This window comes from Manis pentadactyla, chromosome 4, assembly GCF_030020395.1.
Source record: "Manis pentadactyla isolate mManPen7 chromosome 4, mManPen7.hap1, whole genome shotgun sequence".
Classification (NCBI taxonomy): Eukaryota; Metazoa; Chordata; class Mammalia; order Pholidota; family Manidae; genus Manis; species Manis pentadactyla.
In genome coordinates, this window is record NC_080022.1 from 133,713,928 (window position 1) to 133,729,598 (window position 15,671).

At 32.6% G+C, this 15,671-nt stretch overlaps 1 protein-coding gene across 1 annotated transcript in view; it reads right to left on the minus strand.

The window, feature by feature from the left end:
* Nucleotides 1-15,671, minus strand: part of LOC130683443 (serine/threonine-protein kinase TAO1-like) — a 139,544-nt gene that overhangs the window by 25,044 nt on the left and 98,829 nt on the right. Inside the window, exons 9-13 of the mRNA XM_057500877.1 lie at nt 14,843-14,937; nt 7,455-7,548; nt 5,777-5,858; nt 3,149-3,265; nt 1,091-1,294 (exon numbers count right to left, since the gene is read on the minus strand). Coding sequence (XP_057356860.1) covers nt 1,091-1,294; nt 3,149-3,265; nt 5,777-5,858; nt 7,455-7,548; nt 14,843-14,937 — 592 coding nt within the window. The remainder of the gene's footprint in view (nt 1-1,090; nt 1,295-3,148; nt 3,266-5,776; nt 5,859-7,454; nt 7,549-14,842; nt 14,938-15,671) is intronic.

Here is a 15,671-nt window from a genome sequence, read left to right on the forward strand (position 1 = left end):
TATGTATTTGTCATAGAAATTAATACATCATGTTCACATAAAGACATGTACAATGTTTATAGTATCTTAGTATGCTGATGGACAGTGACTGTAATGGGGTATGTGGTGGGGATTTGATAATAGGGGGAGTCTAGTAACCATAACGTTGCTCATGTAATTGTACATTAATGATACCAAAATAAAAATAATAAAAGTATTTATTTCATTTTCCACTTGCCCCTTAGCAACCTCTAACCTACTTTCTATGAATTTGACTATTTTAGATATTTCATATAAGTGGAATTCTAATAATATTTGCCCTTTTGTGTCTGGCTTATATCACTTAGCATGTTTTCAAGGTTCACTCACATTGTAGCATACATTAGAATGCCATTTCTTTTCACAGCTGAATAATATTCCATTATATGTATATATTATGGTTTGTTTATCCATTCATGTGTTGATGAACACTTAGGTTGGTTCCATCTTTTAGCTATTGTGCCCAGTAACATTTTGGTAATATTGAAAGCAGTGAAGTTAAAAAGGAAGCATTTCCATCAATTACAAAAAGGAGTTACCTGACCTTCAAAGGTTTTCAAGAAAATTTAAAATCTTACACGTGAAAGTATAGCAAACATCCATATTTCCTAAACCAAGAAGGTGTAATTTTCTACAGTTACACTGTTTTACTTAAAAAAATGTAAACATTATGGAAAATGCAAAAATCACTTTTGATTATCACCCACCTTAACCCTTTCTCCACTTCCCAAAGGCAACCATTATCATTAATATCATGTTGTATAGTTACTATTTTTAAATACCTTCATTTTCATCTATGTAACTTCAGATAATACATTACATGGCATTTCTTTCTCTCTTTCCTTGAAGATTTAAAAAATATTCTTTTTGCATTCCAAAACATGTTCCCTAAATGCAGACATTAAACTGGGAATTTAAAAGCCTTTTGCCACTTTAAAATAAGCTGCCTAAATTATGTTCCAAACTTCTGAAACATCAAAGGAAAAAAAAAAACTCAAACTCTTAGACTAACCAGACTAAGAAAATTACTTACCAAACTTGAAATTTTTTTCACTGAAATCCAAATACTCACGGGTTTTAAATGGATGACAGAACTACTAGGCATGACTGTGTGGTATCCCTCCATCATGTCTAGCTCTCTCTCATCATCTGAGGCATCTGGAAAAATGTTGACACTAGTGCTTTGACTACTGGCCCCGCTGGACATACTGGCAACAGCCTGATGACTTTCAACACTATTCACTGTCCCTTTCCATCCAACACAGTAATCTAGATCCTGACAGAAAAGAGCATTAGATTCAAATATCTTTATCTCCTAAATTCTTGATTATTAGCACCTAGCACACTGCTTGGCACACACAGTCTTTAGAAAGTTGGTGGTTTATATTGAGAAATTCCTTGTATTTGCCAAGGCAAGGAAGTTTATCAATTGTTAGTTGACAGATAAAAAAAAGTGACCAAAAAGTAAATACCACAAAGCCCAACCATGTGAAAAAGTTAATCAATTCTCAGTTATTTCCAAAGTGTAGTCTTTTCTATAAACTTTTGACATTAGTTTGAAATCCATTCCTACTATACATCTCATGGGATATACACAGGGATGCTGCTCATTTCTCAATGATTCCAGTGGTGAAAACAAACCCCAACCTTTTTTTTAACCCTATAAACATCACTTTTATTTATTTTTTATTGAAGCCTTTTATATTTCTTTTCTTCTCAGAATATAGTCTTCAGCCTAAACTTTTTCCACTAAGGAATTTAATATTAATTCCTATCTATTTCTGTGTAAAATTAAAAATTGTATATTTAATCATAATTAGAAGACTATTCTGAACAAATCCGGCAAGCTTTGATATCTGGGCCCCAATATTATAGTCTTACCATACCAAAATTATTTAAGATAAGCAGAATAATAAATACAAACCCAAGGTATATAGAGGGTCTTTTCTTACATCCACAGCCTAAAAAAGTTGCTGTTATTCTAATGTTTAATGACATTAGAATTTTATTAATTTCACTTTACTGAAGTATTTCGTATACCTAAATTAGCCCCAATTTTCTAGTGACTACTGTTAGAACTAAAAGGCAATATCAAAAACACCAAAACTGTATGTAAGAAAGTCTTTTATTTTATAGTTCATTAATCATGTAGTGCTTTTAAAAAGAAAAGTAACTACTACTCCTGTTTTCAGAATGCAGGGATCTTTCTCAGGAGAAAGCAATAAAAAAGAATCAAAGCTTTGGCATTGTGACATGAGCAAAGAAGAAAACAGAAAATACTTAGACTAAAAAAGATAGCTCCACAAATAATAACCTTTATATTTTCCTTGTGAGGAACTTCTGTAACATTTCTCCAGCAAATTTGGAAGCATGGCAAAATGGAAAGAACTTGGTCTCAAGAGTCATATATGAATCCAAACACATATGCTTCTACAGTAATAAGTTAGTTAACCACTCTGAGCCTTACTTTACTCACCTATAAAATGAGTATTTTAGAACCATGTAGAGGAATGAATCCCTGAACACAACTGAAAAGAATCAAGTGTTCTTAGTAACAGAATAAGAATGCTTGGTAATTTTTTTCCCTCAGGATAAGTTTAGTTAAGTCACATGTTTATTTTATTTACTTATTTATTTTTAAAGAAGCAAGGAATTTCCAATTTAATAAACACTTATCAAACATTATATAAAAGGCACTGGGGGAAAGGTTTATACAATAACCAAGATAAGGAGAATGGTTGGTAATTCTAATGACTTCTGTGTGAGCACCGTCAACCTCCAAAGCCTGTAATTTCAAATACTTCCAAAAGCATATCCCATGCCATCAGACAATCAGCAAAAAAGTGCCCCATAGCCCAGAATTTTGAGATTTTATTTAATCTAGATTAAATAAAAGTTGAACTGGTTTCTTTAATAGACTTCACAGAGCTTTACTATGCTAATGTGCACTACCAAGAGGATGGTTTAAAGAATGCAAAACCTTTTTCCCCATCTGGGTGGAACCTTAGAGAATCACTGATAAGGCACAATCTGGAAACCACTGACATAAAAGATTCTTGGCAAGAAATGTTGCATAAGGTAAGAAGTCAATAAAGAGACCACAATACTTGAGTCATTTCTAAGTTATTACCTCTTCTTCCTGTGATTCTACTGCTGGTCCATTAGGTGCCTCCTGGGAAAGGACCTTTGTCCTCTGAATGAGATCTTTTAACACTGTTTCAGGGCACTCCCGAAGAACAAACATGTGCTGGTTAAGAGTAGAAGGTAAAAGTCAGGTTGAGAACTATATATTTTTTCATTCAGAACAAATGAATCCCTTCTTAGACCCTAGAGTTACTATCCTAGAAAATCTATCTAAATAATGATAGATAATGCATGTAATCTATAGTTACCTAGTTCTGCTATGCTTCTTACTTCTTATATTTATAAAATTTAATTTACATGTATACACTCTGTGCCTACATAACATCCCCCGTACTTTTTACGAAAGCTTTTAACATGACACCTTTGTTGGCCAACTGAAAATGCAGAGTTGAAATAATCAGAGTCTAAGTAAACATTAAGAATTAAGTCCAATTACAGCCCTAAGTAAACGCTCACAAATTCTTAGAACTGATTTCATAGAGGAGACACGTTCAGTTCTGAATTACATTCGATTTCAAAAGGAATGTATTTAGTGATGGTGAATTATGTAACATAGCACTTGGGTATTATGGGTTCCTTTATGTTGCTAAATGACACTTCATAAAACACTAGCAGTTGATTAAAAGACATTATGTATTAGTGATTTTTACCATTAATACTTAATAAAGCTTAACATTATCAAATACCGAAAAGTAGAAAGAACAATTCTACCATAAGATTATCATGGTTACTTCTGGTAATTTTTGGATATTTGTTTCTTCTCAGAAATTTTCTGTGTATAGATTTTGTTTTGTAGTTAGCACGGATTGCAGAAAGACGCCTTGTGCACTGGAGTTCATGAGATGATCTTGAATTCTTTTAAGACTTTTACCTCCTTTACTAGCTAAGTTTATTTCTTCTCTGAAGAGCTGTAACTATATATTATCCTCTTTTCATTGCTGTATTATGCTACTTCAACTCGTAAACATAATGCCTACAGACTACTTCATCAAATGTTCATGGCAAAATTACATAACCGTTATTCTACTTCTGGATAATTATTCTCAATTTTGCATTCTGAGATAAATAGCTTCATACAGTAAGTCACTTTTCTCCATTTTAGTTTTTTTCCTTATGACAGACTGCAACAGAAATATGATCAGGCCATACTTCCTATCATTTCCAATAAGGTCAATATACAAAATGGACCAGGTAAATGAATATATATGCAGGTTTGGGATATGATCACCCAAGGCCAAGTATCCGCTCCTGGAGGGGTGGGTTATTACCAAAAGGGCTTCTTTTGCCTTCATTAGGCAAATGTAAGAAGCCAGTCACATTCTTCCTTTTCCTGAGCCTTAGCTTGGTATGTACCACTATTTATGATATTTGGTCTTTTTTTATCCGAGAATAATATCTTATAATTCTAAGTTATTTAACAGTTTTCTACAAATGGATCCTGCTTATTTTTCACTAATATAATTCACAGCTCTACTCAACCTTTTGTTGCTACTGTGAATACCTATTTTTTGGGCTTTCGTTTGAGACTGTAAGTGTGCTTATGGCCTAGAATTCCCTAAGTGTTACTGAAACTTTATACTGCTCTTCTACATACTGTAGTTGCAAATAACCCTACTGAATATGTACATGATCCTTTCAATATCCTTGCATCTTGAACGGCGTGTTGGTGAAAATAAACTGAACTTCTTTAAAATTCTAAAAACATTCATGCAGAAATTCTTATTTTCTAGTGAAAAATCCACAAAATTCCTTAGAGTCACAAAGAGAGAGAGTCAACTGCTACTCACTATTGCCTTATCTAGATGTTTTAAAAACTATATTAAATCTAATAATACTATTATTGCTATTAATAAGATATCAACCTCAAAATGAAATAAATATATCTTGTAATTCTAAGTTATTTAAGTTTTCTACAAATGCATCCTGCTTATTTTTTACTAACATAACTCATAGCTATACTAAACCTTTTGTTGCTATTGTGAATACCTATTTTTGAGAATAGAAACCATATACTAATAATTTTTTTAAATTAGGTAACCAAACCTACTGAAAAATGAATAGAATTCACATAACTTTTAAAATATTTTCATTGCTAAGTTAGAAAAACATATTTCTCAAAAGGAAACAAAAATGTGATATAAATTTTTAGCAGTTCTTTTGAAATCTCTTTTCTCCCACAGTATTTACACATCATTTCTCTTACTTTCATATTATTTTATATATGACATGGATATATCAAGTGTGGTACATACAAAAATTAAATCCAAAGTTAAACTATGTTTTGCCAATTCTGAAATGCCATGGTTCCACATGAATTAAAGTTTATAGTTGTAACTCATGAATATATGCTTGCACATATAAAAATTAAGCCATTGAATACTACTAAATTGAATATTTAACTATATATTCTATTCAGACATGGTTAAAGCAGTTAATTTTGAAAAACAAATCAAAAAAGTTAACAACTACCAAAGTTTCCAAGAAAGAACAGTATTATGAAATTAGTATTTTAGCAAAAACCGGTACCGTACTTAATACTGATTTGTAATCAAAGAAGAATAAAACACATTCTTTAAAACAATTTCTTGGGTGTACAAAACAGAGTATAACTGACCTTTAAAAGTTTCTGTGATGTAGGGCGATCTTGAGGGATTTTCTGGAGGCAAGAATCTACAAAGTGTCGAAAATGATAAGACCTATTGTAAAGGAAAGTATCAAGTGAACATATTGCTATTTCCTTTAAAAACATATCCACAAACCAAGGCATGTGCCTATGGGTGGGAGGGAGAATAGAAATGATAAAAAAAAAAAGCAGACAAAATACACTTTATATTTCATCACGTAAGTCTATAAAAAGTTATGCAAAGTAACTAATGAATCTTTACCATTTCCCAAAGATAAATTTGCAGACATTATTTTAAAATCCTGCTCTCACATACTTAAGTATCACAACTCATTCTACGTTGAGGTGAATTAGGGAAGTCAATCATTTTCCTTTTCATATTCAAATCTAAGATAATAATATTCTTCTTATTTTTTTTTTCTTTTCTCTAGCCACATCTCTTTCTTGCTTGACCCTTGGATCATCTTCCATACAGCATGTTTCAGAACATCACACTATTTGTTTTGGAAGGAACATTTTTTTATATGTAAGTATTTAGCATCCTTGAGCAAATGGATAAAAGTTCCAGAAAACAGTAAGATTTTTAAAATTAGAATTCTGTAACATACTATTATATAGTGTTAATGATGAGAGTTCAGTAAGGCAGTAGGTAAAAAATATTCCATCAATATTTGTCATCAATAGTCAAGTAAGATTTTTAATTATTTTATACAAGAATGTTTGTCATCAATATTCAAATAAGATTTAATTCTTTTATACAAGAATTCTTTTTTGAATCCCCAAAGTATCAACCAGTGTAAAGACAGCCTGTGTTTAGTGTATCTATTATTTAGAAGTACCATAATAAACTCTTTGTGAAGATTTCTTCAAAACATCTCCACAGCAGGAGCAAAGACCTGTGAACTTGCCTTAATTCCATAATGTTAAAAAATAAATTTTTGCTAATTTATGCATCTTACTTGTGAATTTTAAAGTATTTATTAAGTACAGTAGGTAGTCCCCTAGAACTTTTCAAATGCTAGATACACCTGAAGAATTTCCCATTAAAATTTTCTATCACTGATAAAAATCCTTGTTTCCTAAAATCGTCCATCTGTTTTCAATAAACTTCTTTACATGAATAACAGTATTATCAAAGAAGCACTAGGAGATGCAACATCAAAGCACATTCTGAATAATAAATAATGACAATTAGAATGATCCAAAAATTATGAATTATCTGGTAACTCGGATAAATTATCTAATCATTTCTACCTATGTTTTATACCATATCAATTATAAACCATTCCCCAATTAAATATCTCTACAGGTTGTGGCAATCTATATATTGCAGTTATAAAATATGAATGTTTAAATCATGCTATTTATTATATAATTAGGGTTGTATGTGTTGCTAAGGTACAAAAAAATATATTAATTTTTATACACAAGCCATACTTTTTGCTCCCATGTAGCATCATATATCTTTTATTTCTAAACTGAGTTACTTATATGCTATTAAAAGTAGAGATAATAAAGGATAAACATGATGTATGGATAAAATAAAGCTATTTTAAAATTTCTTCAGGTTATATACACTTCACCTCATTGAAATGAAATCATTTTGATAACATTATGAAAAATATTTAAATTTTACCATGTGAACAATACATCTCTCAGCTATACTCACCATTCAGTAGACTGTAGTGTAGGGGATTCACTTCTGATTATGTGACTGAAGACATTTACTGAACTATCACTCCATAAAGGAGGCTTCATTTCAGCTATAAAATAAAGAAAACTTCCTGTTAAAACATGTGCCTGTTATACAGGAGAATGGAAGCAGTTTTAGTTTTTTTTTTTTAAATAAACCCAAACTTAGCAAAAAAGTTGAAAGTAGAGTTCAGAGAACTTATTCAAGGGAGTCCAATAGAGAGGAAATTGCAGCGCTGATGCACATCATCTCTAAATAGTGTATTTTTCCAATAAGCAAGAACATTCTAAGAGAACCTAGTACATTCATTAAATCAGACCATTGATATGAATACATGACTATTATCTAATCCTCAAACTCCATTGTAGTTTCAATCAAATGTCCCAATAATGTCCTTTGTAGCAAAAATGAGCTTTGACCATCTGCATCCTTCAAGGAAATTGTCCATTATTTCTGTTTTAAACTTACATAAAATTGTTCATAAAATTTCCCTATAATCCTTTCAGTATGTGTAAAATCTGGAGTCATGTCCCCTGTCATTCCTGATATTGGTCGTTTGTGTCTTCTTTCTCCTCAATTTAGCTAGAGGTTTATTAATTTCATTACTTTTCCCAAAGAACTAATTTGTGATCTCATTGATGTTCTCTATTGCTTTCATTTTCTCTGCTTTGATCTTTTGTGGGTCTCTTTATTTCTGCTTACTGTGGATTGAATTTGCCCTTCTTTTTCTAGTCTTAAGGTAACAGTTGAAGTCATGACCTTGACAATTCACAGGTATAATTTTGACTCTCAAATGTCCCTCAGTTTGGCTTTGTGCTGTTACTAAATTTGGTTTACACATCTCTGGCAGGAATATCACAGAAGCAAATATCACGCTTTTCTCAGTGTATTCTATGATGTAGTCCATGGTTTCAGATCGTCTTGTTATTGATGGTGTTCACTTTGATCACTTAAGGCCATTCCACAAGTCTTCATGGTAAAGTTTCACTTTTTTCCTTTGTAAAAAATCCTTTGTATTGTCTCTGACAATAAGAAACCTCACTCTGATTATCCTTAATATATGTGATGAATCCCCCCTGTACATAGCCAGTCTCCCATCTTGGCCACCACCCTTTCCGCTCTTCCCCATCAAGTTTTCAAACCCCATTCCAAGTCTGTCTACTTCATCCACTCAGTTTCTGACACCCCATCCAAACTGGATCACTTTCTGCAGTGAGGCCCTCCTCATCAGTCCTCAGGAGGGAAGCCCCCTTCCTTTCAATCAGGCACCGCCATGTGTCAGGTTTACCCACCCCAAAATATGGACCTGTTCCTTGGCCTCTGACACCCCATGCTGGCCTACTTCCAGGTATGAATGCTTCGGTTACCCCACCAGGACTCTGATCTCCAAACGTGACTGCCGCCCTTCCTGCATAGGTTCTGCTTCCACTTACAAGGCACTCTGTCTGTGGGAACTCCCTCCTCTCCTCACAGCACTCTGACACGCCACTCCGGGCTACCATGACTCAGCAGGTGACGTGGACACCTGCTTTATACTGTCCTCCCAACAGCTTTAAGAATGACTAGTTTGATCCAGGAAGTGGAAGGGATTACTGAAGAAATTCTTAATGAATAAAATAACTTGTGTTTCTACTGTGATTTATTAAAGTATTCAAAAAATCTAAATGGTGTACGATCAATATATCAGACCAGAGGATGATTTTTGATTCTGTCATTTACCATAAACCTGACCATCTCAATTTAGTCAAAGAACACTGAACTTAGCTAAAAACCATAGAGATTTACTAAATCTAAACTGTGGGAGCCTTCAGTGGATTCAAAGGATATTTTACATTTCAATTATTTTTTTAATTAAAGTATCCTTGAGATTCAATCTTATATAGATTTCAAGTATACAACACAGTGGTTCTACAGTCATCCATATTAAATCCTCACCCCCCCCACTGCACTACTGCAGTTACTATCAACATATGAAAATGTTACAGAAGCAGTGCTTTTATTTTCCATGCTATACTACTATCCCTGTGACCAACTTATGACTGAAAATTTTTGTGCCCTTTTATTCCCCTCACCCTCAACTACTCACCCCAACCCGTCCCCCATAGTAGCTTTCTTCTTTCTCAGAATTGCTTTGTTCTTTCTCAGAATTGCTTTGGCTATATGGGGGTCTTTTGTGGTTCCACATGAATTTTAGAACTATTTGTTCTAGCTCATTGAAAAATACCATTGGTATTTTGATAGGAATTGCACTGACTCTGTAAATTGTTTTGGGCAGGATGGCCATTTTGACGATATTAATTCTTCCTATCCATGAACATGGGATTATTTCCATTTATTGGTTAGTTTCTCTCATGAAGAAAGTATAGGTCTTTCAACTCCTTGGTTAGGTTTATTCCTAGCTATTTTATTCTTTTTGATGCAGTTTTAAATAGAATTGTTTCCTATTTTCTGTTTCTGCTACTTTGTTGTTAGTATATAGGAATACAACAGATTTCTGTGTATTAATTTTGTATCCTGCAACTTTGCTGAATTCGGTTATTAGTTCTAACAATTTTTTGGTGGAGTCTTTAGGGTTTTCTATACGTAATAATATCAGGTCATCTGTAGACAGTGATAGTTTTACTTCTTCCTTCCTGATCTGGATACCTTTTGTTTCTTTTTCTTATCTAATTGCTTTGGATGTTATTTCCAATACTCTGTTGAATAAAAATGGTGAGTGGATATCCTTGTCTTGTTCCCAATCTTAGAGGAAAAACTTTTACCTTTTGGCTACTAGGTAGGATATTAGCAGTGGGATTGCCATTTATGGACTTTGTTATGTTGAGCTATCTTCCCTTTATACTTATGCTAAGAGTTTTTATCACAAATGGATGCTGAATTTAATCAAATGCTTTTCTGTGTCTAATGAGATAATCATGATTTTCAGCCTTAATTTTGTTAATGTGGTGGACCACACTGATCTGCAGATATTGATCCATATTTGCATCCTTGGGATATGTCACAGTTAATAATGGTGTATTATCTTCTCAGTGTATTGTTCAATTGTGTTTGCCAGTGCTTCACTGAAAATGTTTGCATCTATGTTCCTCAGGGAAATTGGCCTGTAACTTTCTTTTCTTGTAGTGTCCCTGTCTGGTTCTGGTTATCAAGGTAATGCTGGCTTCATAAAAGGAGTTTGAAAGTACTCCCTCCACTTCAGTTTTTCGGAAGAGTTTGAGAAGGACTGGCATTACTTCTTTACATGTGTGTTAGACTGCAATAGTGAAGCCATCCGGTCCTGGATTTTGTTTTCTGGGAGGTTTTTTATTACTGATTCAATCTGTTTACTAGTAATCAGCCTGTTCAGATTATATCTTCATGATTCAGTCTTGATAGGTTGTATGTTTCCAACAATTTATCCATTTCTTCTATGATGTCCAATATGTTGGCATATTAATTGTTCACAATAGTCTCCTGTGATCTTTTCTACTTCTGCAATATCAGTTGTAATGCCTCTTCTTTCATTTTTGATTTTCAGTCCTTTTTATCATGGTTAATTCTAACTTCAGGTTTGTCTATTCTTTTTCTTTTCAAAAAACCAGCTCTTAGTTTCATTGATCTTTTCTGTTAACTTTTTAGTTTTATTTCATTATTTCTGCTCTCATCTTTCTTATTTCCTTCCTTCTCCCAACTTTGGGACTGGTTTATTCTTATTTTTTCTCATTTCTTGAGGTTTTAACTAAGGTTGTTTATTTGAGAAACTTCCTAGTGTCTTAATGTAGGCATTTATTGCTATGAACTTCCCTCTTAGAACTGCTCTTCGTGCATCCCGTACGTTTTGGTATGTTGTATTTCCACTATTTGTCTCCTTATATTTTTTTATTTCTTCTTTGACACATTGGTTGTTACAATAGCATGTTGTTTAATCTCACATAGTTGTGAATTTCCCATTTTTCTTCTTGTAACTGATTACAAGTTTCATACCATTGTCTCTGGAAAATATGTTTCATATAATTTCATTCGTCTTAAATTTATTAAGACCTGTTTTGTGTCCTAACATATGACCTATCCTGGAGAATGTTCCATGGGTGCTTCAGAAGAATGTGCATTTTGTTGTTTTGGGATGGCATGTTCTGTATATATCTGTTAAGTTCATCTGGTCCAGTGTGCTGTTAAAGGACAGTGTTTCCATATTGATTGTTTTGTCTGAATAGTCTATGCATTGATGAAAGTGGGATGTTGAAGTCCCCTACTCTTATTGCATAGCTATTTTTCCCTTGAGGTTTCTTAATATTGCTGTATGTACTTAGGTGCTACCACATTGGGTACATAAATATTTACACGTTATATCCTCTTGTTGGACTGACCTCTTTATCATTATGTAATGTCCTTGTCTCTTATTAGTCTGTTTTAAAGTCTATTTTGTCTTTTGTAAGTATAGCTACCCAGGCTTTCTTTTGGTTTCCATTTACATGGAATATCTTTTTCTATCCTTTCACTTTCACTCTGTATGTATCCTTACATCTGAAGTGAGTCTCTTGTAGGCATATGCATGGGTCTTATTATTTTAAATCCATTCAGCCACTCTTTCTTTTGACTGGAGAATTTAGTCCGTTTATAATTAAAGTAACTTTAGATAAGTATGTGCTTATTGCCATTTTGTTTATTGCTTTCTGGTTGTTTTGTAATTCCTTTGTGCCTTTCTTTTCCCTCTTGCTCTCTTTCTTTCTGATTTGATTTTTTTGGTAGTGGTATGCTTAGATTCCTTTTTATTTTTTGTGTATCTACTATAGCTTTTAACTTTGTGGTTACCATGAGGCTTATGTAAAACTAATATTTATAATTATTTTAAATTGCTAATTTGGAAAGCATTTTAAAGTTCTACATTTTTATTTCCCACCATGTTTTACATTTTTGATGTCATAATTTACATCTTTTTATTTTGTGTATCCTTTAACAAGTTACTGTATTTTTGCATCTTTTATTTTCTGAAATTTTATATTCTCAACATGTACTTTTATAATCAGAAAAAATGGCACATTTTATTTCTATAAACACAACTGTGCAATCATGCACATAGGCTGAAAAGCAACAAAATTGGGATCTTTTTCATCAAATTGTGAACAAACATATAAAGTCATCTATGAGAAAATTCAAGTTATTTCAACCTCTAAATTCATAAATAAATATGAATACATAATTCATAAATAAATATGAAAGTCATATTTATTTAGAACTGTATTTATCAAAACCAAAGATACAATTGGTTTAAGTTTTGCTCTCTTACCTACTCTGTAAGAAAAGTTTGCTTTAATTCATTATCCTTAGTTATTTTAAAGTAGAAAAGCATATAACATATATTTCCCAAGACAGCAAATCTAATTTGCATTAAAAAAAATCAGGCCTCTACAGCTGTTTTGTCTAAAAGGGCAGCTATATGTTACTATTTAAATCCAAACTTACTTTTTTATACAATTTTTTAAATTAAAGTACTATTGATATATACTCTTATGAAGGTTTCACATGAAAAACAATGTGGTTACTACACCCATATTATCGAGTTCTCCCCATGCCCTATAAATGCAAACTTATTTAAATGGAATAAAATTTAAAATTCAGTTCCTCCGTTGCACTAGCCACATTTCAAGTGCTCGAAAGACATGCAAATACAGAATATCTCTATCACTACAGAACGTTTCATTGGCTTGTGCTACTCTAGATCTTTACCCTGGGACCAGTGTCAGGTTCTGGTTCATGACATTTCAGAATTCAAAACATCTGTAAGTAAAACTTTAAAAAGTGATCATGAAAGAGTTTCTAAAAGTTGAACATGCCACATGCATGCCTAAAACTTTAAGAATTTCTTCGAAATGTCTCACTCCTTAAAAATGATCTAACGGCAGTCACATCCAAAGTTGCTTTATTCTAAGTGTAAAAACTCTCATTGTGAAGGAAGTCTATTTTATGAACTATAATAAGAAACTAGAAAACATGGAAAAATAAGAATCCATCCCACAGAAACTCCCGAGTTTATACATTTCTTTCTGAGCAGTATAACTGGCCAAGGAATACTTTCTAATCAAATGAATATCAAAATATATCAATGATATCCAAAAGGATCATTAATGCAATTTCACTATCCAAAGGGGCACATATATGCATCAACCACATACCCCATAAAAATACCCCATAGCCAGAGTATATTAACCAGCTTCTGTACATTTACACCCAAGTTTCTTAAGAAGTTAATTAGGATGTACTGCTAGGAAGAAGAATCAGGAGTAAAAGAACAAGAGTTTAAGATACCTAAAGATATTTTCAAATGGACGTAACACTTTGAAAACCTCAAATTGAGACCAAAATATCAGAAGAGGATGATATGGTAATCTCCAAATCTCTCTTTGCTGATGTCAAGCTTTAAAATATATATGATCATACAGAGCTTGAAGGGAATGATTAATGTAGGAATCCTAACAAAAGTGAAAAAATCTAAAGGTTATATTATTTTGGAAAAATATTAGATTGCAAGAAAGAAACAGCCTGGTTATAATGGAAATCATAGTATTTATTGTGTAATGATAAGCAAGTTTTTACTTTTATTTTACCTCTATTTCCCTTTCTGCTTTTTTTTTATGACTGACAAACCCAGGTTGATGACTTATCCAAATGACACATGGATTTTACTTTTAACGTGTTATTTTCGATCTTTGGTCACTCCTAGAATGGTTCGATTAAATATTTCCAGTATTCTTACAATTAAATAAAGCTTAAAGAAAAAAATGGGAAGGTACCGTGGACTGGTGCAGGGAATCAAGAGCAAGAAGATGGCCATCAGCTTCAATTATAGTGACAGTTCAATTACCCACCGTGGCTCCCTTACAAGGGGAGTATTAGCAAAGTTTTGATGGTCCACTTCCTTAAGTATAGTTCCACTTAAGGCAACAGAATAAAATACGTGCATAAAATCAAACTGTACAATAAAGTATGCAGCCTGATAATCTAATCCTCATCCCTAACACAAAGTATTAAGTATCGTAAGTAGCGGTAAGTAATTCATGAATGCTTTAGAGACCCTTCATACATGGTAAATCTATAACCACAGACATATTCTAGGTGTTTAACAAATACTCATTAAATGTTAGACACAGATACCTCAAAATTAATACCACATTATAAACTATTTTACACCTAATTTAATACAGCAAATCTAATACACCTAAGCTAATATATATATATAAATTGCCAAATAACCAAAGTGATAACTTTAATAGATTTATTGCTCCCCTTAAACATTGACATAAAAATAAAAATCTGTAATTTTGTACATAAATTGAGGTAAAACATTGATCAAAACTTACTACACAGTAATAAAGAGCAATGCTTACCTAGTTCAATACATGTTATTCCAAGAGACCAAATATCTACTTCGGTACCATATTGTTGTTCTTCATCCTTGGCTAAAATTACTTCTGGGGCCATCCTAAAACATAAAATGTCACTTAAAGTTAAAAAAGAAAAGAAAAGTATACTATTCTTTAAAAACGTAATGACCGTCTACATGGAGAATACCTGTGTGAATTCCAGATGATATAACTGGACATAAGAATTCTTGTAAAGGGAAATAAATGCATTACAGGTTGTGAGGTAAATATTTACCATTGCATATACAGTGTTAGACTTATTCTCACCATTTGTCATGATCATGTAACAGCATCCTGGCAGAAAGATTCCCCAGAGCAGGGTTGTATTCTGCATCAATTCAAGTTTGCAGATTCTAATATTGTATATCCTTTATGCCAGTGATTCTCAAACATTTTCATTTTAGTATCTTATTACAAAAGTCTAAGTTTTGCTTGAAAGAGAGCATTTTATCACTGGCACTCATTTAGCTGAGAAAATATCTGCCACAATAAGCAACAACGAATAAGCAGTCTGTCAGTCTCTTTTGCAAATAGGAGTAGTGTTCTGTGATAAAAGTGGCTAGGACAGCCACTCATAACTAAATAAATCATACAATTATTAACTTTATAGGTGTCTTGGTTATAAAATGAAATGCCAATTCACATCTTCAGCTAGACTCTAATGTTCTCACTGGTGCTTCACCTTATACTTCCTTTATACTTGTTGTTAAGCACAGACATTTAGAACAGTTTCTGACTGCTTAGTAAGATTGTCATCAGGCGTATGTGTGTTTCTCTGTGTAAAAACATGTAA